This window comes from Cherax quadricarinatus, chromosome 29 (assembly GCF_038502225.1).
Source record: "Cherax quadricarinatus isolate ZL_2023a chromosome 29, ASM3850222v1, whole genome shotgun sequence".
In the NCBI taxonomy this organism is placed as follows: domain Eukaryota; kingdom Metazoa; phylum Arthropoda; class Malacostraca; order Decapoda; family Parastacidae; genus Cherax; species Cherax quadricarinatus.
Genome location: NC_091320.1, coordinates 38141422 through 38168673, shown reverse-complemented (window position 1 = coordinate 38168673; position 27252 = coordinate 38141422). Strand labels below are relative to the sequence as shown.

The following is a 27252-nucleotide window of genomic DNA, read 5'->3' as shown; positions in this document are numbered from 1 at the left end:
AGGGAGTGTCAGCATGGAAAAGCAAGGCGAGTGAAAACGTGTTGGAGGCAGGATATGGGAAACCAATGGTGAAACCTTAAACTAATGTTACGTGCTTGAGGAATAAACATTACAAGATGTTGGCAGTTTATTTTAATATATCGAGCGACAAAAGGGGACTTTAAAAAATAATTAAAATCAAAATTAAAAAAAAAAAAATATATTCAGTAATTCCTTCATTGTTAGGTATAAACTGTACACTGTATTTAACGTCTAAATACTACATATTTGTTTTGTGCAATATTACATTCTCTTAATTTTAACAAAGCTAATTAAAATATTTAAAATTAATAAAATTATAAGTTTTCTAGTTCAATGGCATTATAGTAGAACAAAATATAATCTCTGAACCTCACAATGATGTAGGTGTCGTCTCCTCCTGAGATGTTATTCTCCACCGGTCCATCATGTCTCACATAGTCCTCTTCTATGGCGGAATCATGGACCTCAGTCTCGCTCTTATCCAGTTGTTGCAGGTCACCGTCATCCAAAACATGGTGATCCTGTGGCATTTCTACCTTTTTTCCGATAAATACGCTTGGCCTTACTTTATCTAATACATCGCTTACCATACGAGAGCGAAGATCCTCAAACTGATCATTTTCGAGGTCGCTAACATTTGGTGTAAGCTTCAATATTTCTTCAAGCCTGCGAGTGTATTCAAGTATAATTTCTCTTAGTTGCTCATCACTAAAGTTTTCCCCCAAAAATTCTCTTAGAAGTGGGAGTTCGCTCTCAGTCAGACGTAAACTTCCTTCCAGCAGGGCTATCTCCTCGTACTTGTTACTAGGAGTCTCTCTCTCTCCAAGGACGTTCCCGTCGGTCACCGAAACACGGTCTGGTGATGTGGGCGAAGATGCATGATCACTATCATCGGGAGCTGAATATGAAGGAAGAGTCGAAACTGAAAAGAACAGTGAATCCAAAGGTTGGCTCTCTTCTGTATTTGAAGGTAGAGTTGATGCAAAAGCTGTATCCGACGTTGTATATGGTCTTGCCTCAAAAGGAAGAGCAGAAGTCTCGTGTAAGGCTGTCTCTGAGACTGAAGTTGTGCTAATGGAGGTCTCGTTATAATGAGCCAAAAATTCGCTCTCTTTATTTTCCGGTTTATCTGTTATCCGTTCAGTAGCCCCAATGCCTTGCGTGGTATATTCTTCATGGATCACTGTCAGATTTTCAGGTACTAAGACCTGTTCTGTTTTCCAATCACCGAGTGTCTGATTATCAACAGCTATGGTGGTGTGGTTAAGATCAGCTGTAGTGGCGAGTGAATGAACTGTAGGGACAACAGGAACAATTTCCTCTGTGTTACTGTTATATGTGAACTTCACATTATACGTAGTTTTTACTTCTTTTTGGATCTTTACACCGCTTTCTGTGGCTGACTGTGGCTCCTCACTCAGTTCAACAGCCACATAACTTGCTTCACTGCCTCCAGTCACAGTCCGTGTTGAATAATTTCCAGGAATAGTCTGTGCAAACTGATTTACAATTAACTCTGCTGCAAGACTTCTTTTCCTAGCAATGTTTCGTTGTTGGAACACTGACAGTTCGGGGATACTAAACTGAATCATGGAACTTATATCCGCCCACATATTAAGGAAGCTCTTTGTTAACACCGTTGTTTCGATGAAGTGTCTTTGGCGAGCACACAGTCCGCCGCGATAAATCACATTGAAGTAAGCGTGGAAGATGACCTGGGAGGCGAGTGTTTTCACTTTACCCAGACAGTCTGCGAAGTGGACATCACAATCACAGTGGCTCCTGTTGAGAATTATTATTAGTTTTCTCTGCGACTTTAGGCATCATTCAAATGTCCCATTTTTTATGCTTAATTCAGTATTTCGTGTAACGCATGTAAATGTAATTTAATAAGCAAACTATAAAAGCAAATTTAGTATATTTTGTGTCTGTATACCAAATGACATTGGATTCAAGTGAGAAGGGTAAGTCTTACAGTGTCTTGGGTGACGTGTTTACTACGCCCTTGTACTTGCTGAATGGGCCAATTTGAACAGGGCAGAGGTCGTGAAACCGGCAGCAACGGTCCACTCCTTTCAGGATACCCAGGTCTTTCAGGTCCTGCGCCAGTTGGTTCTGGCCACACCATAGCGTTCCTACGAATTTAGTTTAGGCCAACTTTGTCTAGACAAACCTTTTTGCATTATAACAAACTTTTCTTTTCAATGCTCTAATCCTACTCTTGCCCAGTCATGCCACGTTTTATGGCATACAAAACAGACTACATATTATTGTACTAGGATTACGGCATAATTTATGTATAATGTTTTGGACAACTTCTGTAGTCTTAAGGCAAGAGAACTTTATCCATGCATCTATATTGATTTATCTTAGGTTTTTAAATTTTGCACCCTAATGACCTCAGATATTAAGCCTTCAGGAATAATCAAGTCTTTCACTTTAATACTGTTATTGGAGCAACAGGAGAAGAGGATAGGAATTTTAATTGACAAGATTCATTTTCTGCAAATGCTACCATCATAATTAGTCTTTTTTGTGATATACAAAAGCAACGGAAAGTTAAAAAAAGACGATGGCAAATTCAACTGACCTGGTGCTATTCCTTGAGCTATGCTTAGAATTGTCCAGTCGGTCTTCGTCGAGTCCTCAGTAGCAAGACACTGCTCCAAGATGCTGAGGAATTCCAGTACCGAGGTTAACTCCTCAACGTGCTTGGCCAGCAGCCTCCACCGACGAAGCTGCTCTTTCTGAAGAGCTGGAGTCCTGGATCAGGAAAGTTTTATGATGCAATAATAGAAAAAAAATTCGTATGTAATACAAATTATAAAATGAATTATAAATGGTAGAAAATGAAAGAATATTTAACTAGATGCTTTTTCCCTGTATCATAATACCCTTAGTAACAGAAAACTAAGACATTGGGCAATTTTACCTCGCAGGGAGAAGTGTTAAATACATAATTATTAACAACCTCAGTCTTTTGTTTCAACATTTTAATAACAGTTTTATACAAGCGAGAAATTGAACCTTCATTATTATTTGACGTTTATTCACAAGAGTTTATACGTTTATGTCAATGTCAGTATCTTTTTACATAATTTTAAATCTAAGCTAAGAATTAAAATTTTTAGTGTCGTTTTATTGCTAAACCCCAGATAAGAGGTATACAGTATACACATCATATTCCCTTTCTTCAAATTCAGTGCTGTCTTGAATTCCGTGTTTTTTTTTTTTTTTTTTTTTTTTTTTTGTTAATAGAGTTATTCAAATCAGATTGACCTTAAGTGTGTGGATTCCTCCAACTGAGGAACTGATTATATCAGCACTACCAATTTACTGCCCAAACTTGCTAATGCATAGATAAAATCTACTGTGGAAAGACGCATGCACAATGACATAGTGAAGGCCAAAGTTTCCTCACTGGTACCGAAAGTTTTAGTTTTTCTATTCTGCATCTTATTCCCACAATCTGTATCAACTTTCTGTACTTTTACAATAAAATCTATACAGAGAAGAGCTTAAGGAACCTTTAACAAATATGAGGATCAACCATACCTCTAGGGGATGCTAAAACTTGGAATTACAATTACAGGCTATTACACTAACTTACAAGAGTCTCTTGCTGATGGTACAGCCAAGTGTGATGCCGCTGGCAGTGACCTCCCTCAAGATCATCAGTTGCTCATAGAAGACTAAGATCACCGTCACCGGGTCCTCTTCCTCATCCACATTACTGCCCTTCAGTCCTCCTATATAGCCGTCACCAATATACCTGCAAGACCACATGTATACAAGTGAACTGGGGATGGGAATTCCTGCTGCATTTTAAGACCAGTGGTTCCAATCACATTTGCATTCCAATTAAAATGAGTTTTCCACGTGTGGACACCTGTATAATGTTTTTAGAAAGAGATATAAACACAGAAGAGAGGAAAGGGAGGTTTCAAACATGTAAAATTTGCAGACTGTCTCAATGTATATATGCTAATAATTTAGACGTGAATATAGCATAGAAAGTGTGTCAAGAATAATGAGAGCAAAGATTTTTTGCTATTAGATATCTTCTACTTTCGGCTGTGTATCAAGGTGAATGTAGAGATGTGTAAGCATTTAGAGGTGATAAATGCTAACAAGAGCAGAAAGACTGCTTTACTAAATTTGATGGGAAGGAAAGCAGGAAATTCTAGTTAGTAATTTACAGGGGAAAAAATTGAGAGATTAGTCTCTTCTTGGTGCAGGAGATGCTTGTGGTAAAATGGAATGGCCTAAAGAAAAGCTGTTAACTTGACAAAACATTACCAATGCATGAAGATTGTATTAAAATACTGGCGTGTTTGATGCTTTTGCTGGCTCATTCAATACTGTTAATTAAGATGCGAAATATTAAGCTAGCTCAAGAAAAGTCAAGCAACAAATGGAGCCAAGGCTCGCAGAGCATTTCTTCAGCCTAGCTATCCGACCATGGACTACATATTTCGTATGTATTAGTGTCAGGAATTTGACGAATTTGATTTAATCTACTAAACTTTGCTCTCAAGTTATACACTAACATGCACTGCTTATAACCCTTGTACAAGAGGTTCCGATAGATGGCAAAGCTGGGGTTATTTTACCCATCAAAATGAGGACTTGTGATCAGTGTTTGAATTGCAGTATTGAAAAGTTTTACTTTGAAATGATTTTACTTGCCTGTCTCTTAAACGTTATCAACTCTTGAGTACCGTCATAGAAGCTAAGACGTTGTGTGGTTTTAAAAATAGGCAAGATAAATACACGGGTGGGTGTGAGTTGGACCTGACTAGCTTGTGCTACTAGGTCAATTGCTGTCCTCCTAACTTAAGTGAAAGTGATCTGACCTGACTAAGTTAGGGCGTTGGCATAAGCCGGTAGGGAAATTGGACCTGCCTCGCATGGGCCAGTAAGCCTTCTGCAGTGTTCCTTCTTTCTTATGTTAATGGCTGAACACTCATTATTGACAGAACGATAAAAATAACACTAGAACCTTAGCATCTTGTGCTCAGATCGCTTATTAATCATCAATGGGTTGTCACTCACCTGCTGTTGTGACATTCTTCAGAAATTATAATCAGAAATTATAATCAGATTCAATGCCCATAAGTCACACTTCAAAATCCATACCTTAATGCCAAATCACAGTTCCAGGCCGTCAGTAAGTAATCAGAGGAAAGTATGTGACTGCCAGCCCAGGTTCTCAGAGCAGAGCGACCTTCACAGAAAAGGCACCACTTTCAAAGAGTAGTGTGGTTTAGATTAAATAAAATTCAAAATATTAAGTATACTATTTTCATTATGAAACGCTCAACCCGTAAGGGTCATGCTGGAAATAGGAGGGGTTTGTTTTTAATGCACTAGAAAAATTTAGTTATTCTGCACTTAGGCATAAGCCCGTTCTAACATCAAATTTGCATTATCATCATCTTGCTACTTTAGTGATCAGTTCACTGCTAACTGAAATCTGCCATGTAAAGCTAATCAAAATATTTTTAATATTCTGTAATCCATAATTTATTTCATCGTGTTTGCCAATTTAAACGAAAGGGAAAATATCCCCATTATTTATGAATGAAGATATGCTAGGCTCTTAGTCAGGCACGCAGCCTGTGGGAAGTGGCACCCTTCAAACCAGAAAAAAAAACTACCCCCCAGGCACAAGTCACTCGATCAACTACACACGGTAAGGTCACTACAGGAGAATGAGAGGGATTAGGGTATGGGAGAGGCAGAGATTACATCCAAGGAAGGGGAGTTGTAGGTCTAATTCCTTGTATTAAGAGCCTTTCACCAGCATCAATACATTCCCATTTAAAGGGTCAATAGGCTAAGAAACCACCGTTTCCTAAGTCGCAGCTCACCTGCGTGAACGACCAAACTCTCCGGCAGCCAGCACCTGCTCTCCGGGATGCACCTGGGAGGAGCCTGCAGCGTCTCCAGCTTTTCGCACATGCAGATGCTCCTCGCTGGAAGCTGCCTCCGAGCTTGCAACATCATCCCTATAATTTTTCGTGGGTGTTTCTAAGTGTAGTCCCGCCCCCACCTGCAGCAATACACACACGTACACTAGCAACATGGTGGCAAGAACTATTGGTTGGGTCTCATGGCTGGTAGTGAAGAGTCATGAATTCGGAAATCCAAAGTCTTGACCATGATAAGCAAATGTCACTACATGGTAACTTTGAGGTGTATAGTGACGCACAGCACCAGAGGGCAGCAAGATATATACAACAGCAAACATTATTTACCTGTTCACCGCCAGTCAAGAATACTTTAATCTCTAAAATAGGAATTAAGGTAAATTACTAGTAGACAGACACTGAGAGACATATACCTTAATGTGTTAGTATCATGGTATAGTTGATAGGCTTTAAACTTACCTCAAATTGTATATTCTTTCAGTTATAATTTACATTAGGTTAGACTAAATTAGGTTGCCGCGTGAACTTATAAAACATATATTAAGCCACAAATAAGCAAATTACAAAAACTGGCAACGAGATAGCCGGGGAAAAATTAAAGTGGAATGATTTATACACATCACTCTTGGTGCCAGAATGATTTATACACATCACTCTTGGTGCCAGAATGATTTATACACATCACTCTTGGTGCCAGAATGATTTATACACATCACTCTTGGTGCCAGAATGATTTACATAAATCACTCTTGGTGCCAGAATGATTTACATAAATCACTCTTGGTGCCAGAATGATTTACATAAATCACTCTTGGTGCCAGAATGATTCACATAAATCACTCTTGGTGCCAGAATGATTTACATAAATCACTCTTGGTGCCAGAATGATTTACATAAATCACTCTTGGTGCCAGAATGATTTACATAAATCACTCTTGGTGCCAGAATGATTTACATAAATCACTCTTGGTGCCAGAATGATTCACATAAATCACTCTTGGTGCCAGAATGATTCACATAAATCACTCTTGGTGCCAGAATGATTCACATAAATCACTCTTGGTACCAGAATGATTCACATAAATCACTCTTGGTGCCAGAATGATTTACGTACGTTACTCTTATAAAAAATTTACTCATAAATAATTTACTCATTTATGGCATTGTTTTGATGGTAGTGAACGGTTTTTGAGCCTAGAAATTGGAGATACTCTTCTCTTAGAATCAAACCTGACTGCCTCCCGTTCTCCATGCACTGTCTAGTCCCTCCTACTGACTTAGTGTTTTGTCATCTATGTAATATTTAAAAGTAAATGAAATATCAAGAGAGAGTTGAAGGTAAACGAATGTGTTTATTCAAACTAAGGACAGACCTACGACGCCAGGAAATTTTTAAAGACCCTACCTTGCACGAGCCTAACAGTGCTCCATTTTTATGTGCTTACGTTCCTGTCTTCTCAGGTTTTTACGTTTTGACGATTTTATGTAAATCGCAACTATGAAGGGAAGCATTTTTACCAATCTGTCTGTAAATATTTAGCAAACTAAATGATACGAAAAACATTGTGATTTACACGGCTGTTTACGCGTCGTAAAGTTTAGAATGCAACCATTAATTAAGGTGGTCCTGGGAAGAGTCAACAAGTCTCCATCATTACACATGCACCGCGACACACGCTAATTGGTCAGCGATAAGAGAACTTGTATCTCTCATGTTCAATGTAGAGTACACGATTGTGTTTTTTTTTTCCATCCATGTGCTTGAATATAGATATTTACAAGATATCTCACAAGTCTCTCAAAATATCTTTCGGTTTTATGGTAGAACAACATTTTGAAGGAATTCCGTAACTTTTCTGACAGACTATGTGACTTAAAATATCAAGACATGTATTGTATTTTCTGTTTTATTGTTCTTTATTTTCATTTATCTGTCTTTTTATTCCTTCTCTCGTTCTGATAAGTGACAGGACAAGAGATGGCATTAACAGGTAGGAATAAGGACTGGAACTAAGTGGCAAAAAAAATAATTGGAACTAAGTGACTGGTATCGTACATGGGCGTAAATGGGAAAGGTAAATAACAGAAGACTGAGGATATATGCTATTATCTAGCTTGGTGAGACATAATAAAACAGAAGGCTCCGTCCCCATCCTCCGGTCTCTGCTGGCGTGAAGCAGTGAGGAAAAACACATCATTCCGTATTGAAAAAATGGAATGAAATTAGTTGGAGTTTTGCAAATAAGGATGATGATGATGATGATGATAATAATAATAATAATAATAATAATAATAATAATAATAATAATAATAATAATAATAATTAATAGTTGTTGTAGTAATAGTATTAAATAAATTTTTAACACACCGGCTGTCTCCCACCGAGGCAAGGTGACCCGAAGAATAAGAAATGAAGTTTCTCTTCTTTTACATTCTCATCCCATTTTCATTCTCATTCCTTTATGGTGTACTAGTCCACAAGCAGCATATATATATTTCTGTAACCACGAACGAGTGGTAATGATCAATAACAACACTGCACTAGCCAAGGACTCGAACCCATGTTGTACTGGCCCGCCTCATGATGATAATGAAAATTAGCCTAGAAGCTTCCACGACACCGAAGGTCCTCGGATGGCGGTAAAACAGCTAGCTCTGCTGGCTGCACCATCTTTGTAGAATTGGGTAGTCCTGTGGGTTAAGGCGTCATGTGGTTCTAGCTCTCCATGAGGCGGGCCAGTACAACATGGGTTCGAGTCCTTGGCTAGTGCAGTGCTGTTATTGATATATATATATATATATATATATATATATATATATATATATATATATATATATATATATATATGTGTGTGTGTGTGTGTGTGTTTTAAGAAAACACACACCTAAGCCAGATGTAGGGCAGGCGACCAGGTGAATGTGTGCACCTAGGTCAGATGTAAGGCAGGGGGCCAGGTGAATGTGTGCACCTAGGTCAGATGTAGGGCAGGCGACCAGGTGAATGTGTGCACCTAGGTCAGATGTAGGGCAGGGGGCCAGGTGAATGTGTGCACCTAGGTCAGATGTAGGGCAGGGGGCCAGGAGGTTCATTTTCTCCATTTTGTTGCCTTAATTATATGACTGAATGTTAGATGCTCTCGACGATAAGGTAGGATAGCATAATTTCTGTGGTTTTACTTCATGCAGTTTAAGAACTTCTTGCAGTGCGACTCTTACTGTGGATATGTATAGGAATAACTGGAACAGGAAGTCCATACCTTCACGTGTCGTCATGCACGGCTAACCCTTCTGTCTGCTAAATTTTTAACCATTGCTTGCCGGAGTTCCTTCCTCATTTCATGAGTGATTCTCCTCCTTCTGGTTCTACGACCTTGTACATTCCTGACGTGTGGAAAAAGACACTTATGGACAGTTCAGGACATTTATTAAAGGAAACATTTCGCCACGAGTGGCTTCCTCAGTCCTAATAGGTATTAGGACTGAAGAAGCCACTCGTGGCGAAACGTTTCCTTTAATAAATGTCCTGAACTGTACATAAGTGTCTTTTTCCGCATCTTGTCGGTATCACCATACCATTTCCTCACATTCCTGACGTCTTTCAGATGAATGACCATCATGAAGTTTCTGTTAGTTCTATCTTATTATTAAACAAATATTTCTTGTCTACCAACCTTGAGATTACACTTATTTGCACTTCTCTTATGAGTTATACTTACAAAGCAAAATGGAACTTCTTCCACGTGAAAAACATGCTTAAAATAGTAGATAAGATAATCTATGGTACACAGAAGCATTTCTATATTACCTGTGTTTCCGGGGAACTCATCAAAGTTCGTGGTTCATACATGCTTACTGGTTTAAAGCAAATATGCATTTAATCCCTTAAGCTTAGTAGTATTCTGTGTAATACTAATTAAACTTAACACGAAAATAAGACACTTTCAAAAAATAATTGCAAGATGAAACTCGACAAGCATCTTACTGTTAATGAAGAAGTAACTACGTTCCCCTTTTATTTCAATTCCATCTTTTCCAGCGTTCAAAAGAACGAGGATTGAGGGTGTAATTTGTAATAATTATGATGCGAGCGTTACTTCAGGAGTTCTGTGGCACACTTCACGATCAATAGGAGTCTCTGACACACGTAATTACCCCCTACCACAGCCACCCCTACCCTACTGCCTCCTCCAGTGCTTGCACCACGAGCTGACTCAACATGGAGTATATTTCCAGTTTGGCTCCTCAGTAGCTATAGTTTACTTGTGGGGTGTGATTTTTTTTTTTACAAATGTAGGATAGGGTGAATGTGCAATTAAGTGTAAGATAGAATAAAGAATCTCTCTCTTTCTCTCCACTAACATGTTGGTAAGGAACAAACTTGCCTATAAATAAACTAGCAAGAAAAATATAATTTAATTTTTTGCAATTTTTAGGCACATCCTCTTCTGGACGCCTGTTTGTTGCCTGTATCTAGAGAAGCCTGAACCACGTATCTTCTGAAACCTGGATCCAATATCTTCTGTAACCAAGATCCCACATTTGTAGTACAGAAGACTGGAACCTGTGTATTAACAAGCCTAGAATGTGTATCTACACAAGCCTGGAACCTATATCTATAAAAATCTAGACATATTCAGTAGTGTCTCTAAGAATTTTGTAATGTAAGTACCACAGATTATTATAAGTTCCTTGCTATCAGAATAATTGCAGTGATAATCAAGGGGTAATTGCTAGTCGTCTGAAGCGCCACATCAAAGACACTTGTTGGTACGCAGGCGGTGGCAGTTTTACGTCATGGCTTGACCCGAAATTACCAACGCATACATAAAATTAAAATTAAATCGCTTGTGTTCGAAAGTTGTGGGAGGGAGAAAATAGCAAATCAAAAACACCTCAGATGAGCAGATAGGGCTACGAGAGGTTGGGGGGAGAAAGAAGGGGATGTTCTGCAGAACCAGGAAATCCTCCCTGGATACGCTGTTACTCATATAGTGTATAACCACTATAGTGGAACCTCTATCCATTAAAGTATGGAACCTGCATCTTTACAGGCCTGGAATCTGCATTTAAAAAATCCTGTAACATGTATCTATACATATGCTACTGTGCCATAACTGTGTATAATATAGTGCCACACCTTTACATAATACAGTGCCAAGCCTACTTATCATACAGTGCCACATCTACATATAATATAGTGGGCCACTTGCCTTGATTCCACCTCTTCCCCTCATCCCCATCCTTTTCCAGTTATTTCCATCCTTCCTTATCCTTCTTCCTTCCCATCTTACGACAGCTCTCGTCGTCCTCGATTCGATTCGATATAATATAGTGACACACACATATAATGAAAATAAGTTACTTTGTCGCACTTTGGGTTATCTTAGGAAATTTACCAGCGCTGTACGACCCTTGTCGGTTTAGCACTTTCTTTGATTATAATAATAATAATTAGAACATTTACGCATACAGTAAACTATGTTTGATAATCGTACTTATGTGCACCTTTACCTAAACAGACTGACTTACACTGCTGTTTACTATATAATTCTGATATTCCGAAGCTTCATGACTACTATGAATGCAAAAAACCCGAGTGTTTAATGCAATTAGTGTAGAAATTCATAACCAAAGATTTAAAAAGTATAATTAATTAAACTGAGTGAAGCACATGTATTTCAATATATGAGGGATTTTGATTAAACAATGTCGTCCACACATTTACAAAGGTTTGTCATTAACATGCATTTTCTATGTCGTTGCTTGTTAGGAAAATAGTACATATGAAGGGTGACTATGCTAGAGAATTTCTGCTTTTTATTAAGATAAGATAAGATAAGATTTCGTTCGGATTTTTAACCCCGGAGGGTTAGCCACCCAGGATAACCCAAGAAAGTCAGTGCGTCATCGAGGACTGTCTAACTTACTTCCATTGGGGTCCTTAATCTTGTCCCCCAGGATGCGACCCACACCAGTCGACTAACACCCAGGTACCTATTTGCTGCTAGGTGAACAGGACAACAGGTGTAAGGAAACGTGTCGAAATGTTTCCACCCGCCGGGAATCGAACCCGGGCCCTCCGTGTGTGAAGCGAGGGAGCTTTAGCCACCAGGCCACCGGGAATGTTAATAAATAAATAATTATAATAATAAATATATTTATTACTACAAGTACATGTACAAGGTATACAGACCATGGCTGACATCAGTGACATACTACTATATAGAAAGTCCCTTGTTATGCTGAGCATTTCCCGCAAATTAGGTCAGTTTTGTCCCAGGATGCGACCCACACCAGTCCACTAACACCCAGGTACCCATTTTACTGATGGTGAACAGGGACAACCGGTGTAAAGAAACACGTCTGATGTTTCTACCCCTTCGCTGGGAATCGAACCCGGACCCCTCACCGTGTGAAGCGAGAGCTTTAGCCACCAGACTATTAATTCTTAAGATAAATTAATTAGGCTAGATACGATGAGCTATATTTAAGTTCATAAATATGATTTAAAAAATTGGATCAGTGTTTACTTTACGACCGAGTGTATTTTTATTAAATAAATTCTCCAGCATTAAGTTGCGTTGTGTAATGGAGATGTTTAAATGTTTAAACTTAGTGCCTATGGAAAAAGGATTTTTAGTTTTTAATGGATAACACGGATGTTATTCATAATTTAAAATTGTTTAATAGTTATACAGTGATTGCAATAAACACAGGCAAATTAAAAGCATACACTGGCGGGCTCCCATACTTTAAGAATACAGAAGTATCCGGTATGGGATCCCTATAACATACAGATACATTATACACTGAGAAGTAGGTGTCTCACAGTGTATGTATACTCAGTCACATAAAATTTAAGGTAAACTCTCATTGAGTTTACTTTAATCCATATTTTAAGGTTTGCAGAGAAACAACGAGGATTTAGAAAGGGTTTGGAATATGTAGACGAATTGTTTAAATTAATGTATGTAAACAATATTTTTGATGAAGATAAAAAACTTTCGTTGTATTTATGGATTTAGAGAAGGCATTTGAGAGGGTAGATACGGGAGCAATGTGGCAGATAATGCAAATGTAGAGAATAGGTGGTAGGCTGCTGACAGCAGTAAGGAGTTATTATGGAGACAGCGAGACTCAGGTTAAGTAGGAGTCAGGAGGATTATTTTCCAGTAAAAATAAGCCTTAGTCAGGGATGTGTGTTGTCACCATTGCTGTTTAACATACCTTTAGATGGGGTTGTAAAACAACTGAATGCTAGGGTATTAAGGAAAGATGTGAGATACACATTGGGTGTTGTTACAGTTGTTCTTAGCCTATGGCATGGTTGAAATGGAGATTCTGAAGAAAACCTGCGAAGATCAGTGCGGGAATCTGGAAGGGTATGCAGAAGAAGGAAAATATAGGTGAACATAGAAAAGAACAAGGTGATGAGAGCAACACAGGCTCTTGGTAATGAAAGGTTAGATATCAGATTGAAGGGAAGAAGTATGAAAGAAATACGTATGTGCATTCAAATATTTGGACGTGGACTTGTCGTAGGATGGGTCAATGAAAGATGAGGTGAAAGGGAAGTGGTGAGGTGGGGTATCTGTGGAGGCAGAAAGGGAATTATGCTGGAGTATAGTAGCGCCAACACTGTTATATCTTTGTGAAGCATGGATTATAAACATTGCAGCTACAAGGTCGCTGGAGACAGTTGAGATATCGCGTTTGAGGGCAATGTGTAGTGTGAATATTATGAAAAAAACTGGGAACTTGGATATTAGGCGTTACGTTACCAAAAGCATTATTCAGGAGAGTGACCAGACGACTGGATAAGTCTATGGTCAATAGAAGGTGTAAGGGTTCTACGAAAGAGCTTCGAAGAAGGACTGGTGAAGATCGTGAAAGCTAGAGGCTTTAAAGATCAATTTAATGCGCTCATAGAAGCCATCAGGCTTGAGTGAACGCGCCTCGAATTTAGCTAGTTTTTTTTTTTTTTTACTGCGAGGGAAGAGCCTCTTCTCCTTGTAGGCCTCCTGATGGACACACCTATCTGGAACTCTCTGCGTTATTGCAACTGTTGAAAAAAGTGCTGGTTTCAACACGGAAGACCTAGAGATACCATTCAACCTACCCCTGTGGTTGTTTTGTATGTCTCTTCCAACGGTCATTGCCTCAAAGACAGCCCCAAAACTGCAGGTAACTGCGATACTAAACATTTTCACAGTTAGATACACATCCTGAAGCACATTTGGAGTTCGTCTCACCTGTCAAGAAATAAATCACATGCTCCTTTCCTTGAATGTTATTCTTATACTTTATAATGACGATTTTTAGCAATAACAAAAATTATAATAATTCTTTCCATCTTCTTGGTTATTAATATTATTAATTATTATGTCAAAGTGTGCATTCAGTTTTATTTATTTGTCTTATTCTTCCTGCATAAGCTCGATGCGTTAAATATGCAACTTCATGACTGTTCCAATTTGCAGTAAGTCAGCCCAGTCTGGCAAAATGCCTCGTCTGAACCGTCTCTGTGATGTAGTCTAATAGAATTGGATGTAAAACTGACGTAGCTTGATACACATAGCAGTATAAGTGATGGAGACTGTTAAACATCGGTATATTAGTGATATATGACTAAAGTGATGTAGCAGAAGACGAAGTCAGATGGAAAACAGTCAAGGATTTTGCCCAGGTAAATCCTGCCTGGGAAATCGGCTGGAATTACATGGTAGAATAAGAGATAAAACAATAAAGGTATGTGTGTGTGTATTGTAGCTGCAGGAAATAATTTGAAGTAGTATCCCCCAGCAGAGACTGATCCACATGACAGAAGATTAAGCAGGAAGGAAAATATGACCTAATGGATCAATGGAAACACATAAAACATGTATCGAGCTCACGTCATGTAACTCGTAATAATAAAATTAAAAAAATATTGTATTGGAAATACAGCTGAGGAAAAGCCTGCATGATCAGGATTTTACACTTTAGGAAGATCGGAGGACAGGGAAACTGGAAAGCAATCTTTACCATGGACAGGACCTGCGAGGTGGGACGTAGATTTAAACTAAATATGTCAGAGATGTCGGGATAAACAGATTGATTTAAACAGAGCAAAGAATAGAAATCACTGGCGAATGACCTGGTTGAAGACTAAATCAGCTCACTGCTTTAAAATAAAAAACTAAATGATGAGTGACCTCAATGTCAGATTGTTAAGAAATGGGTTCAGTGCTCGTAAAGTTGTATAAACAACGAAAAAGTGAAGGGAACGTCTTAGGAAATTCTTTTTCAAGGCAGCAACGCCTTTCAGACTGACTCTGTTATTTTATTATTATTATATTTTATGTTCTTATTTGTTAGATGAAAGAATTCACGTAAGTTTCTGGAGCCGACTGTAAAGTGAGCTATGATAAGAGAGAGAGAGAGATTTCGTTCGGATTTTTAACCCCGGAGGGTTAGCCACCCAGGATAACCCAAGAAAGTCAGTGCGTCATCGAGGACTGTCTAACTTATTTCCATTGGGGTCCTTAATCTTGTCCCCCAGGATGCGACCCACACCAGTCGACTGACACCCAGGTACCTATTTGCTGCTAGGTGAACAGGACAACAGGTGTAAGGAAACGTGTCGAAATATTTCCACCCGCCGGGAATCGAACCCGGGCCCTCCGTGTGTGAAGCGGAAGCTTTAGCCACCAGGTCAGTGGTAAGAGGTTCTCGTGAGTGGTTGTTATAGTTGTAAGTCGTTGTTATGGTTGTGAGTGGTTGTTACGGTTGTGAGTCGTTGTTAGGGTTGTGAGTGGTTGTTATGGTTGTGGCGACAGCCAAGGTCAGGTTAAGCCTAGCGAGTTCTCAAGATCAGAACATTTGACAATGTGTTGTGAGTTACAAGCATCTGCAGTAACAAAGCCGAAGCTAACACGTACTCATATTAGTGAGGTTGTGTAAAAGAACCAGTTCCAGAAGACGATGTCATGAGGGACAGAAGAGGATAGTCTTGGCTGAGGATCAGTTTCTTGACGACAGAAAGAGAATTCTGTTATACTTAGATTCCACTGACATTGCTCAGGTAGTGACCCACAACAGTACCTATTGGCGGCGAGGTGATCATATAAGGTAACCGCAATGAGTCATGCTCATATGTCTCATGTCTTGAGCTCAATAAATGAGTTGTAAGTTCATTTATTGAGCCATGAGTAACATCCAAGACAAGGTTATTTTTTTCAGCCCACTGCAGAAGTCATGGAAGCAGTCCATATAAATCGATATGTCTGGGTAAAGTGCGTTGATAAATTAGATTTTGAGATCGCCGTGACCCAGCTGTGAAGCAGATGACGGTGAGTCTGGTTGTGATGCTTATTGTGTAGGTGAGTCAGGGGATGAGTCAGGTGGGGGTGTTGTGTAGGTGAGACAGGGGATGAGTCAGGTGGGGAGTGTTGTGTTGATTAGTCACGGGGGTGGAACAGTTGAAGGGTGTTTGTTTAGGTGAGCCACGGGGGTGGAACAGGTGAGGGGTGTTGTGTAGGTGAGTGAGTCAGGGGATGAGCCAGGTGAGGAAGATTCTAGGAGCTAGAACCTTTCAACTCTCCGTGTTAGACATTCTTTGTTTATTGCTACAGAGATATATGAAGCATCGAGCACTCACCCTCGTATATAAAGCTGCTGTGTGTGTGTTTGTGCCTGTGTGTTTTCGTGAGTGTTTGTTTTTACTTAGATGTGTTTAGGAGGTGTGGAGCTCCAGCTCTCGAGCCTCAAGTCTATGTAGGTTGATGGGATCCAACTATGTAGTGTTTATTCTTCTTCACTGGAGAAGTGTTCTAGATTATACGTTGTCTTTACTAACGTCTCTGTGACTTATTTGTTGATAAGCAGAACAACCACTGTGAAAAAATAGTGACTTCTCACATTATTAAGCAACTACAAAAATAAAACATCAACAGGAAGGCATATAAGGGCAAGACTACACCTCACAGTCATGTCACAACACTCGACTCTGTGAAACACAACTGAAGTTCTACCCAAGCAATGGATTGAGATTTTATTCATCATTTGGTGAATTTTCGGGTATTTAGTTTACAAACTCTTCTTCTCTCGGCTCTCATCCTTTGTGTGTGGGGGAAAAACTTTTTTACGACTTTAAATTCACATTGAACCTCTCCCCACTCCGGGTTAGCCTTGAGGGGCATCTCATCCACTATTGGACAATCACGGACGGGCTGTACCGTTTTCTCCTTGGTTTTAGGGTCGTATAGTAGGTGTTCTGTAGTTACACAACCTTTTGGCAGTGAAAACTTTCGTGTGGGTGTTGGTTCAGGTGTTGGCTCGGGCTTAGACGGAGGTGGTTCAGGTTTCGGTAACGGTGCGGGCTTAGGCCTAGGTAGCGGCGCGGGCTTAGGCCTAGGTAACGGCGCTGGAACAGGTACCGGCTTAGAGGTGGAGGGCTGTGACTTTTTCTTAACTTCGGGTTGCGGTTCTGGCTTAAATTCGGGTTTTGGTTTTCTTTTAACATCGGGTTGTAGTACTTGCTCAACTTCGGGTTGTGGTTTTGTCTTGGCTTCGGGTTGTAGTACTGGCTCAACTTCGGGTTGTGGTTTTGTCTTGGCTTCGGGTTGTAGTACTGGCTCAACTTCGGGTTGTGGTTTTGTCTTGGCTTCGGGTTGTAGTACTGGCTCAACTTCGGGTTGTGGTTTTGTCTTGGCTTCGGGTTGTAGTACTGGCTCAACTTCAGGTTGTGGTTTTGTCTTGGCTTCGGGTTGCGATATTGGCTTAACTTCGGGTTCTGTTTTTTGCTCAGTTTCAGGTTTTGGTTTTCGCTTAACTTCAGGTTGTGGTTTTCGGGAGCTCTTCTGTTTTGTAACGACTACCCTGGTGTCAGTCATCTGAGCAATCCAGTTATCTACGGCTTCAACACTCACCTCGGGTACCTGGAGACCGTAATATTTAAGAATGGACTTGTAAGAGTCAATGGTTTCTATTATTTCATTAATTCCTTCAGTGAAAGCAAACTGGTATGCATATTGACTAACCTTATCATAACGTGCCGCCCATAACATCCTGGTGGACAGAGCCGTTTTGACTCCCTCGATCTCACTCACCAGAGCGGGGTCCTCAGGGTACACGCCTTGGTTAGATGTCTGGAAATTATGCCCAATGAAATCCCAGCTACCCTTAGAGCAGCTTGCTACCTGGAACGTGTCGAAATCAAGGAAGTTTAATTTATTGTTATTGATGTCCTGGTATACGAGCGCCGGGGTGGGGTTCCTGGCCTGGTAGAGAGCGATCAAGTTTTCTTTTCTGAAGATGGAGAACCAAGTGTATTTGTTGCGGTTGAGATGAATCGACCTCCTGCTGACGATGACTAACTGCTGGTCGAGGCCCTGGGCGTCCATGTAGCTCTCGCCACCGAACTTCTTCATGTGGAGTGAAATTGCGAAGGTTTTGCTGTGGGTGGTGTCGAGCAGTTTTATCTCTGCGCTGGCCTCCGCCTTAACCCCGAACACAGTGATCGAGGACTCGCCTGTAGGCAGTAGATACGACGACAAGAAGACAGAGCACCCACCAGGGCTCTCAATTAGTCTACGAACTACCTCAGGCTGCTCATACTCCTCCTCCTCCCGTAGCACAAGGTCCAGACTAGGCTTGATAGCTTCCTGCAGCAGCTGGCCGTGATCATTCCCGACAGCGCAATGATTGTCTTCCTGTCTGCAATGGCCACAAGTCTGCAGGTCACACAATATAACTATAAAACTCAGGAAATAAATCCAAAGAGATTTTTTAACAAACATTTGGGAAAAATTAGTTTGATAAATACTGATAAATACCTAATATTGTAATGCTTAATTTTGTTAGGCTGTGTATCTCTTTATTTTATATTTAGTTTAGAATTTTGAGAATTAATAGTTTCGTCCTTCTGCTGAGATATATATATCCGTACATGTCAATGTTTATTTTTCAGCTGGAAAATTTATATGTATGGTAACAGCGTGACGATCATAGTAACAGCTAGTGATGGTGTGTGTGTGTGTGTTAGTTAGTTACCATTTGGTCCTAGCCACGTCGATTACACACTAGGCCTGTTGTATGTGCATGCGTGTGTGTGTATGTCTGTCCGTGTGTGTGTGTATGTGTGTGTGTGTGTGTGTGTGTGTGTGTGTGTGTGTGTGTGTGTGTGTGTGTGTGTGTGTGTGTGTGTGTGTGTGTGTGTGTGTGTATGTGTATGTGTATGTGTGTGTGTGTGTGTGTGCATGTTGGTGTGTGTGTGTGTGTGTGTGTGTGTGTGTGTGTGTGTGTGTGTTTGCGTGTGTGTGTGTGTGTACTCACCTATTTGTGGTTGCAGGGGTCGAGTCTTAGCTCCTGGCCCCGCCTCTTCACCGGTTGCTACTGGGCCCTCTCTCTCCCCGCTCCATGAGCTTTATCAAACCTCGTCTTAAAACTGTGTATGGTTCCTGCCTCCACTACGTCATTTTCTAGGCTATTCCACTGCCTTACAACTCTTTGACTGAAGAAATACTTCCTAATATCTCTCTGACTCATTTGTGTCTTCAACTTCCAATTGTGGCCTCTTGTTTCTGTGTCCCCTCCCTGGAACATCCTGTCTTTGTCCACCTTGTCTATTCCACGCAGTATTTTATATGTCGTTATCATGTCTCCCTGACCCTCCTGTCCTCCAGTGTCGTCAGGCCGATTTCCCTTAATCTTTCTTCATAGGACATTCCCCTTAGCTCTGGAACTAACCTTGTCGCAAACCTTTGTACTTTCTCTAGTTTCTTGACGTGCTTTATCAAGTGCGGGTTCCAAACAGGTGCTGCATACTCCAGTATGGGCCTGACATACACGGTGTACAGTGTCTTGAACGATTCCTTACTAAGGTATCGGAATGCTGTTCTCAGGTTTGCCAGGCGCCCATATGCTGCAGCAGTTATCTGGTTGATGTGTGCTTCCGGAGACATGCTCGGTGTTATACTCACCCCAAGATCTTTCTCCTTGAGTGAGGTTTGCAGTCTTTGGCCACCTAGCCTATACTCGGTCTGTGGTCTTCTGTGCCCTCCCCTTATCTTCATGACTTTGCATTTGGCAGGATTAAATTCGAGAAGCCATTTGCTGGACCAGGTGTCCAGTCTGTCCAGGCCTCTTTGAAGTCCTGCCTGGTCCTCATCAGATTTAATTCTCCTCATTAACTTCACATCATCTGCAAACAGGGACACTTCTGAGTCTAACCCTTCCATCATGTCGTTCACATATACTAAAAATAGCACTGGTCCTAGGACCGACCCCTGTGGGACCCCGCTCGTCACAGGTGCCCACTGTGATACATCATTACGTACCATGACTCGTTGTTGTCTCCCTGTCAGGTATTCTCTGATCCATTGCAGTGCCCTTCCTGTTATATGCGCCTGATGCTCTAGCTTCTGCACTAATCTCTTGTGAGGAACTGTGTCAAAGGCCTTCTTGCAGTCCAAGAAGATGCAATCAACCCACCCCTCTCTCTCGTGTCTTACTTCTGTTATTTTATCATAAAACTCCAGAAGGTTTGTGACACAGGATTTGCCTTCCATGAATCCGTGCTGGTTGGCATTTAAACTCTTGTTCCGTTCCAGGTGCTCCACCACTCTCCTCCTGATAATCTTCTCCATAATTTTGCATATTATACACGTCAATGACACAGGTCTATAGTTTAGTGCCTCTTTTCTGTCTCCTTTTTTAAAAATGGGAACTACATTTGCCATCTTCCATACCTCAGGTAGTTGCCCAGTTTCCAGGGACGTGTTGAAGATTGTGGTAAGTGGCACGCACAACATATCTGCTCCCTCTCTAAGGACCCACGGGGAGATGTTGTCCGGGCCCATTGCCTTTGAGGTGTGAGGTGTGTGTGTGTGTGTGTGTGTGTGTGTGTGTGTGTGTGTGTGTGTGTGTGTGTGTATGTGTATGTGTGTGTGTGTTCTTGTGGTGTTTATATGTGTACTCACCTAATTTTAGTTGCAAGAATCGATTCACAGCTCCTGGTCCGCCTCTTCACTGGTCGCTACTGGGTTCTCTCTCTTCCTGCTCCATGAGCTTTATTACACCTCTTCTTAAAACTAAGTATGGATCCTGCCTCCACTACATCACTCTCCAGATTGCTCCACTTCGTGACAACTCTATGACTATGTGTGTATGTGTGTGTGTGTGTGTATGTGTATGTGTGAAGGAATGCCTTCTTGTGTACATGATAACGGACACATACACTGATACAGGAAAGTTTCTTACAGAAGTTAAGACGAGACTGAACAATAACATAAGCCTATCTTATAATAATATTTGTATGTGAATGCGAGAGTTGAGCGGCGTTGTTTAAATGCATCTTTAAGAACTAAACTTGAGACTATATTATGAATCTCATTGTTTCTATATATTAAAAAGGCCTAAATAGAATTCGTGCTAGTTTTTCTTTTGATTGACATCACTGACTTAGAAGTTATGGCGTACTAGTAGAGTCCTCATGACACCGGTAATACCGGGAACGGAGCCAAGCCGCTCACCCAGTACCCCCCACCTGTAGCAGGTTCCTGGCCACCAGTGTTTTTGTGACCGTGCTGCGTGTGTCTCGCCACAGTGTTATGCTGGCGCTGATGTGAGATAGTAGAGAGACTGTGGTAGGCCTGGTATTCTCGGAGTAGAGAAGCTGTTGCAGCTCGGGTGTTAAATTCATCGGAGGACCGAGTCTTCACCAGTTTGAATGACCCATACGGGCTTATCGCTACATGGAATACAAATATAGAAGACCTTCTAAAGACGATGTTTTAGGGAAGGTAGTAAAGAGGCTGTGATTGGCTGAAGTACTGGAGGTGTTGTGATCTTTGGCCCTCTCAAGATGTAATCTAGCTACGGTAGCTTGGAATTTCTCGTGTATAAGAGAGTGTTTGTAAACAAGGTAGTTTAAAACGTTTGTGTTGATGTAAAGCTTGATGAGACTCGCCAGCAAGTCTTGGCTCTATAAACATAAACGCCGCCCACTCCCTCGAGGCCACAGAGGTGTTGCACTAACACAAGCCAGGGCATCAACGCCACCCACGCCCGTGAAGACAGCGTTTTGAAGTACACACCCCCACTTATTACCTCCAGCTCTTGCCATACTCTGAAGCAATTGCCACAGCCATCACAAGTCCTACCACTTACGTACACAACCACTCACGCAGGAGTTCTTTACGTTCGCAGTAACAAACAGCTTCGAACGGCAACTTGCACGATGCAGTCGGCTAAGCCAGTCAGGTGAGTCAAACGTTATATGTGTCATATTCTTTCTGGCTTCTTGACATCCATTACGCTACCATAAACAGCATAACGCTGACCTATGTCCAACCTTAAAAGAGACTATCTTCATTTCAGAGAGGTTTTACAGGCTACATCAATTACTGAGTTCACAGTTCGACATACACAGAAAACATTTCAACATAATATTGCTTCTAAGACACCACAAAAATCTTCGACATCTACTAAATATACATAGGTAAATAGGTGAGATCATTTTATTTATTCGATTCATGTACACAAAAAAATTAAAGGCTTAATTCCAATGTTAAACTGTAAAAAAAAAATCTTCATAAATTAAAAAAAATTACGAAAAATTGTATTACGTGTTTGGCTTAATATACAACTGACTGAGGATTTTTTTTTGTGGTATTACCTGGTTAATTTTGTATACCACATCCACGGGATATATACCCTGAAGAGTGTATTTCTTATAAGATATTATGGTGACAGAATGCTTTAATCCCTAATTTTTGGAGTGAAGTATTCTTGTCTGGTACTAAAAAAAGTCAGGTGAAACGTTAATAACGCTATTAATTAGCCAACCATCATATTTATTTAAATCTGAAATTAGGTTGTTAATTGCAAAAAAAGAAATCATCCAATTCGAAATAGCTTAAATCCTTAATTCAAATTTTTGTTCAGAAATACCTCGAGACATTTATATAATTTCTTTAAAAAATCCGAGTATTCTATATCTATCTTCCTCTATAAGGACCGATGTTCCTTATGTTGAGGAGATAACACCAGCCGGTTAATATTTACATAAAAAGGGAAGTAGTGAAAAGTCACAATTTTAGGTGAAAGATTTGTCACAACAAGACTCCTAAGACCTGAGTCATACAACTAAGATTTGTTTGTAAATTAGGATGAGGAGCGACCCGGTGCAGGCGAGGAGCCAAGAACATCGTCACCAGTGAGCTCACTCCGGTGCTACACCAGTGAGATCACTCAAATTTTGGTGCTACTTTAATGACTATAGTCTGGTGCTACACCAGTGACTAGTCCGGTGCTACACCAGTGACTGCAGTCCGGTGCTACACCAGTTACTGTAGTCCGGTGCTACACCAGTGACTGTAGACTCGTGTTCTACTAGTTACTGTAGTCTGGTGCTACACCCAGTGACTGTAGTCTGGTATTTTTTTTTTTATATTTTATTGAAAAACGCAATACATAGTTATACATGTAGACAATGTAAGCAATGAAACGTATCCATTATATATAACAAAAGAAAACTCCACATTCCCTACTGTAGCACTAAACTTATACATAAGAACTAAACTAAGACAGCCCACAGCTTCATATACAGGTGGGTTTATTACATCCAAAATTGCAGCCATAAACACAATATGCAATATAACCCAAAGAATGTCACAGGTATTGACATTTTACATAAAATTGTATGTACGAAGACATTCTCAATTATCCAAAAATTCTTTACACACTTATTATTGTTGTATATTAAACTTCATATCAATACATAATACGTAACACCTCAATAATTACGAAACAAATAAAGGTTTGAAAATAATCTCCACACCTCACCACAGAAAAACTAAACACAGTACAATATAACAAATGATTCATCCCACCTCACTTCCATATACTACATTCATCCCACCTCACGTCCATACACTACATTCATCACCACAAACGAACTTACACAATCACGTATATTTAGTAATATTTTTCAAATATAATTTCCAGTTTTAAATAACAAACTTCTTCTACTATATAATGAAATATACATAGTCATTACTATTAAACATTAACTTAAACAAGACTATATTCTTATTCTACAGACCTCAGCAGTTCTTGCCCCACCATCCTAACCCTACTTGACACATTGTACATCAACACATCCTTATATACCCAACACTCGTCAATAATATTCATTGAACTTCACCAAATACCAATATACAACCCATACTGAGTACATGAAATTCTCTCTTACATACTGCTATATACACTTGATGTATGATAAAAATCACACACATTACATTATCTCATTATTAGCAGTACATTTGGTACACAGACATATTTATCACGCCCGCATGTCCTTTGCTTTAATACAACCACCAATTCTGATAATACATTACAACATATTCCAAATTTAACTTATCCATAACATACATCAGTATACCATTCTGAGTATGACAGTATACTTTTCACATGCACACAAATATTGCTCATTTCCATAACCATATAAAAATCGTAACTTTTCCCTTACAAACCACCACAAACTTACTTAAAACACACTCCACAACTACGCTGCCATTTCACACCATATCACGGAACTCCTCATACATTCCCAAATTCTGAGACGAGCCCGATGCAACCCCTGAAAATCCGAACACATCCCCCCCCCCCCCTTTTTTTTTTTTTTTTTTTTTTTTTTTTTTTTTTTTTGTCCTTACTCCGCCAACAAACCTCTGACATTCATACTTCGATATCCTTCAGGAAAAACCCTTTCCCATCTACTTCCATATATCCCCCTATTACGACTAAGTGTTTTGTACATTGTTGCAGCCAATACCTTCTTTCGCACCATCCAATCCCCATTACCCCTCATGGCCCATGATACGAAAACAAAATCAGTTATGATGTACACCAAAGCACGCTGCACAGACTCTTCCACACCTCCCACATCTAAACTCAATGCCCTTAATACCGATATCCCTCCCCCACCCACCCTCCTCAAAATCCCACCCATCCACTCCCGTATACACTCCAAATTTTTACAAAAATATACTACATGAAAAGCTGTCTCCCTATCCCCACACACCCTACATACGTCCTCCACCATCAACCCTCTCTCCCGAAGCACCACACCAGACGGCAATATTCCATGAAGGAAACGAAACATTACCTCTCTCACTCTTGGTCTGATGCGCACCAACCGCAACCTTACCCAAATGTCTCCCCATGCATACATTGGGTATATGCCCTCAACATTTGCAATCACCCTCACCCCTACAGCACGCTCCAGCACACCTACCCGTATCCTAGACGGATTTCTAACATACAATAAAGCTCGCAGCACATCCTCACACTCTCTCATCTCTGATCCTACCCACCACCTGCGTGCCTCCTCATATAATGCTTGCACGCCCTTCCCCACACGACCTTCCACTCGGAGAACCCCCCTCTTCAAATATATACACTTAACCCTTAATCTTATATCTATTAAACCCAATCCACCTTTGTCGACCGGTAGCATAACAACACTTCTACCCAACCAATCACACCCAGAACCCCATATATATCGAAAAACCTTTTTTAGCATTCTATTAATGTCCGGTCCTGCCAACGGATATACTGCTGCCACATGCCAGACCATACTATATAACATCACATTCACCACTATTACACGTTGATGTATCGTCAAATGCAAGGGTCTCAAAACATTTAACCTACCCACCAACCTATCCACTGCCCTCCCAGAATTAAGCATCCGTGCCTCCCCGGCATTTCCCATATAAATTATCCCACACACCTTTAGTCTATCCACCACACACCAACGCACAGCTGTGTCCCATCGCGCCCTCCCTACCCAATTCCCTAAGACCAATAATTTCGATTTCTCCACATTCACTTTTAAACCTGTAACACCTTCAAAACCACCAATTACATCCTCCACCTCATGTAAACTTTCCTCCCTGCTCATTAGAATTGTTGTATCATCCACATACCCTATTATTCCCATCCCACCATTCTCCACACCACGTACCTCCCCTAAACATCGCCCCACTGCCCTATAAAAAGGGTCCTGTATACAAGCAAACAACAGTTGAGACAGAGGACAACCCTGCCTTATGCCTCTACCCATTGAAACCCACTCACCCAATTTCCCATTCACCTGCACACGTACACCTACCCTATTATACAAAGTCTCAATCCAACGTACCATCTCTTCCCCAAAACCCTGCCTCCGTAAGATATGCCACAGTGCCTTTCGTTCTACGCAATCATACGCAGCCTGCCAGTCCAATGCTAAGACACCTCCCCCCCTTTCATTCTCCCCCTCCATACTTTCCACAAAATCTTTTATTATTCCATGTCCCTCATACATCGTCCTTCCAGGCACCCCATACTGACCTCTCGCAACAACTCTATCTATCACGCACTTCAGCCTGTTCCCCAAGATTTTTGCGAATATCTTATAATCAGCACATAACAACGACAACGCCCTGTAGTTCTGCACTGTAGTAGGGCCTTCCCCTTTTGGAATCAATACTACTACTGCAGTACGCTGCAACTCGCCCATCCTCCCCTCACTTTTCATCACATTCATCAGGTTCACTAAAAAATCCTTCAACACACTCCAATTCTTCACATAGAATTCACAAGGTAACCCATCTATACCTGGCGCTTTACCTCTCGCCATATTCTCCAAAGCTCTCCATACCTCCCCCTCTTCAATATCCCCACCCAATGCCATACGATCACTTCCACTCAGCACACAAGATACATTCTCTCCCAATCTCTCTAAATCCTCACCGTTCACTCCTACACTCCTCAAATATTTTCCAAACCAACTATCCATAAAACCACTCATACCCTCAGTAGTTCTCAACTCCTGACCCTTCGTATACCCACCTAAGTCCTCGTGTACTACCAGCTTATCAATTTCCATTGCCAACCTGCGTCTCCGCTGACCCCGTAACACACAGGCTGACGGCCTGTCACCCCAAATCGCCTCCTCTAACCCACCTTGCACCCTCGCCTCATCAAATCTCTCATTGTGCATATCCCTTATCTGCCACTTTAATGCTTCAATTTCCTCCATTGGATACACACCTGTCACAGCACCCCTCTGATAACAACCCTGCAACCGCCCCTCTAAATACTGTTGAAGCCCAAATGTCATCCATGCCTCATTCTTTCCCCTTCGCACATAGTATTGCCTGATCCTCGTCTTTGCAACCCCATCCCACCACCCCAATAAATCGCTTGCACTCTTACCCCCACCCCATAAGTCCTCCCACAAACTTTCAAAATCCCCTCCCTCCACCCC

General features: G+C 40.8%; 1 protein-coding gene across 1 annotated transcript; it reads right to left on the bottom strand.

Moving 5' to 3' along the window:
* Positions 1-113: 113 nt before the first annotated feature.
* Positions 114-6142, bottom strand: LOC128690462 (uncharacterized). The gene is made up of 5 exons (XM_070089757.1): positions 5895-6142; positions 3632-3793; positions 2612-2784; positions 1997-2156; positions 114-1803 (listed from the first exon to the last, which is right to left on the bottom strand). Exons 1-5 carry the CDS (start codon positions 6107-6109, stop codon positions 336-338), a joined length of 2178 nt encoding a protein of 725 aa, XP_069945858.1. The 5' UTR covers positions 6110-6142; the 3' UTR covers positions 114-335.
* Positions 6143-27252: the final 21110 nt, after the last annotated feature.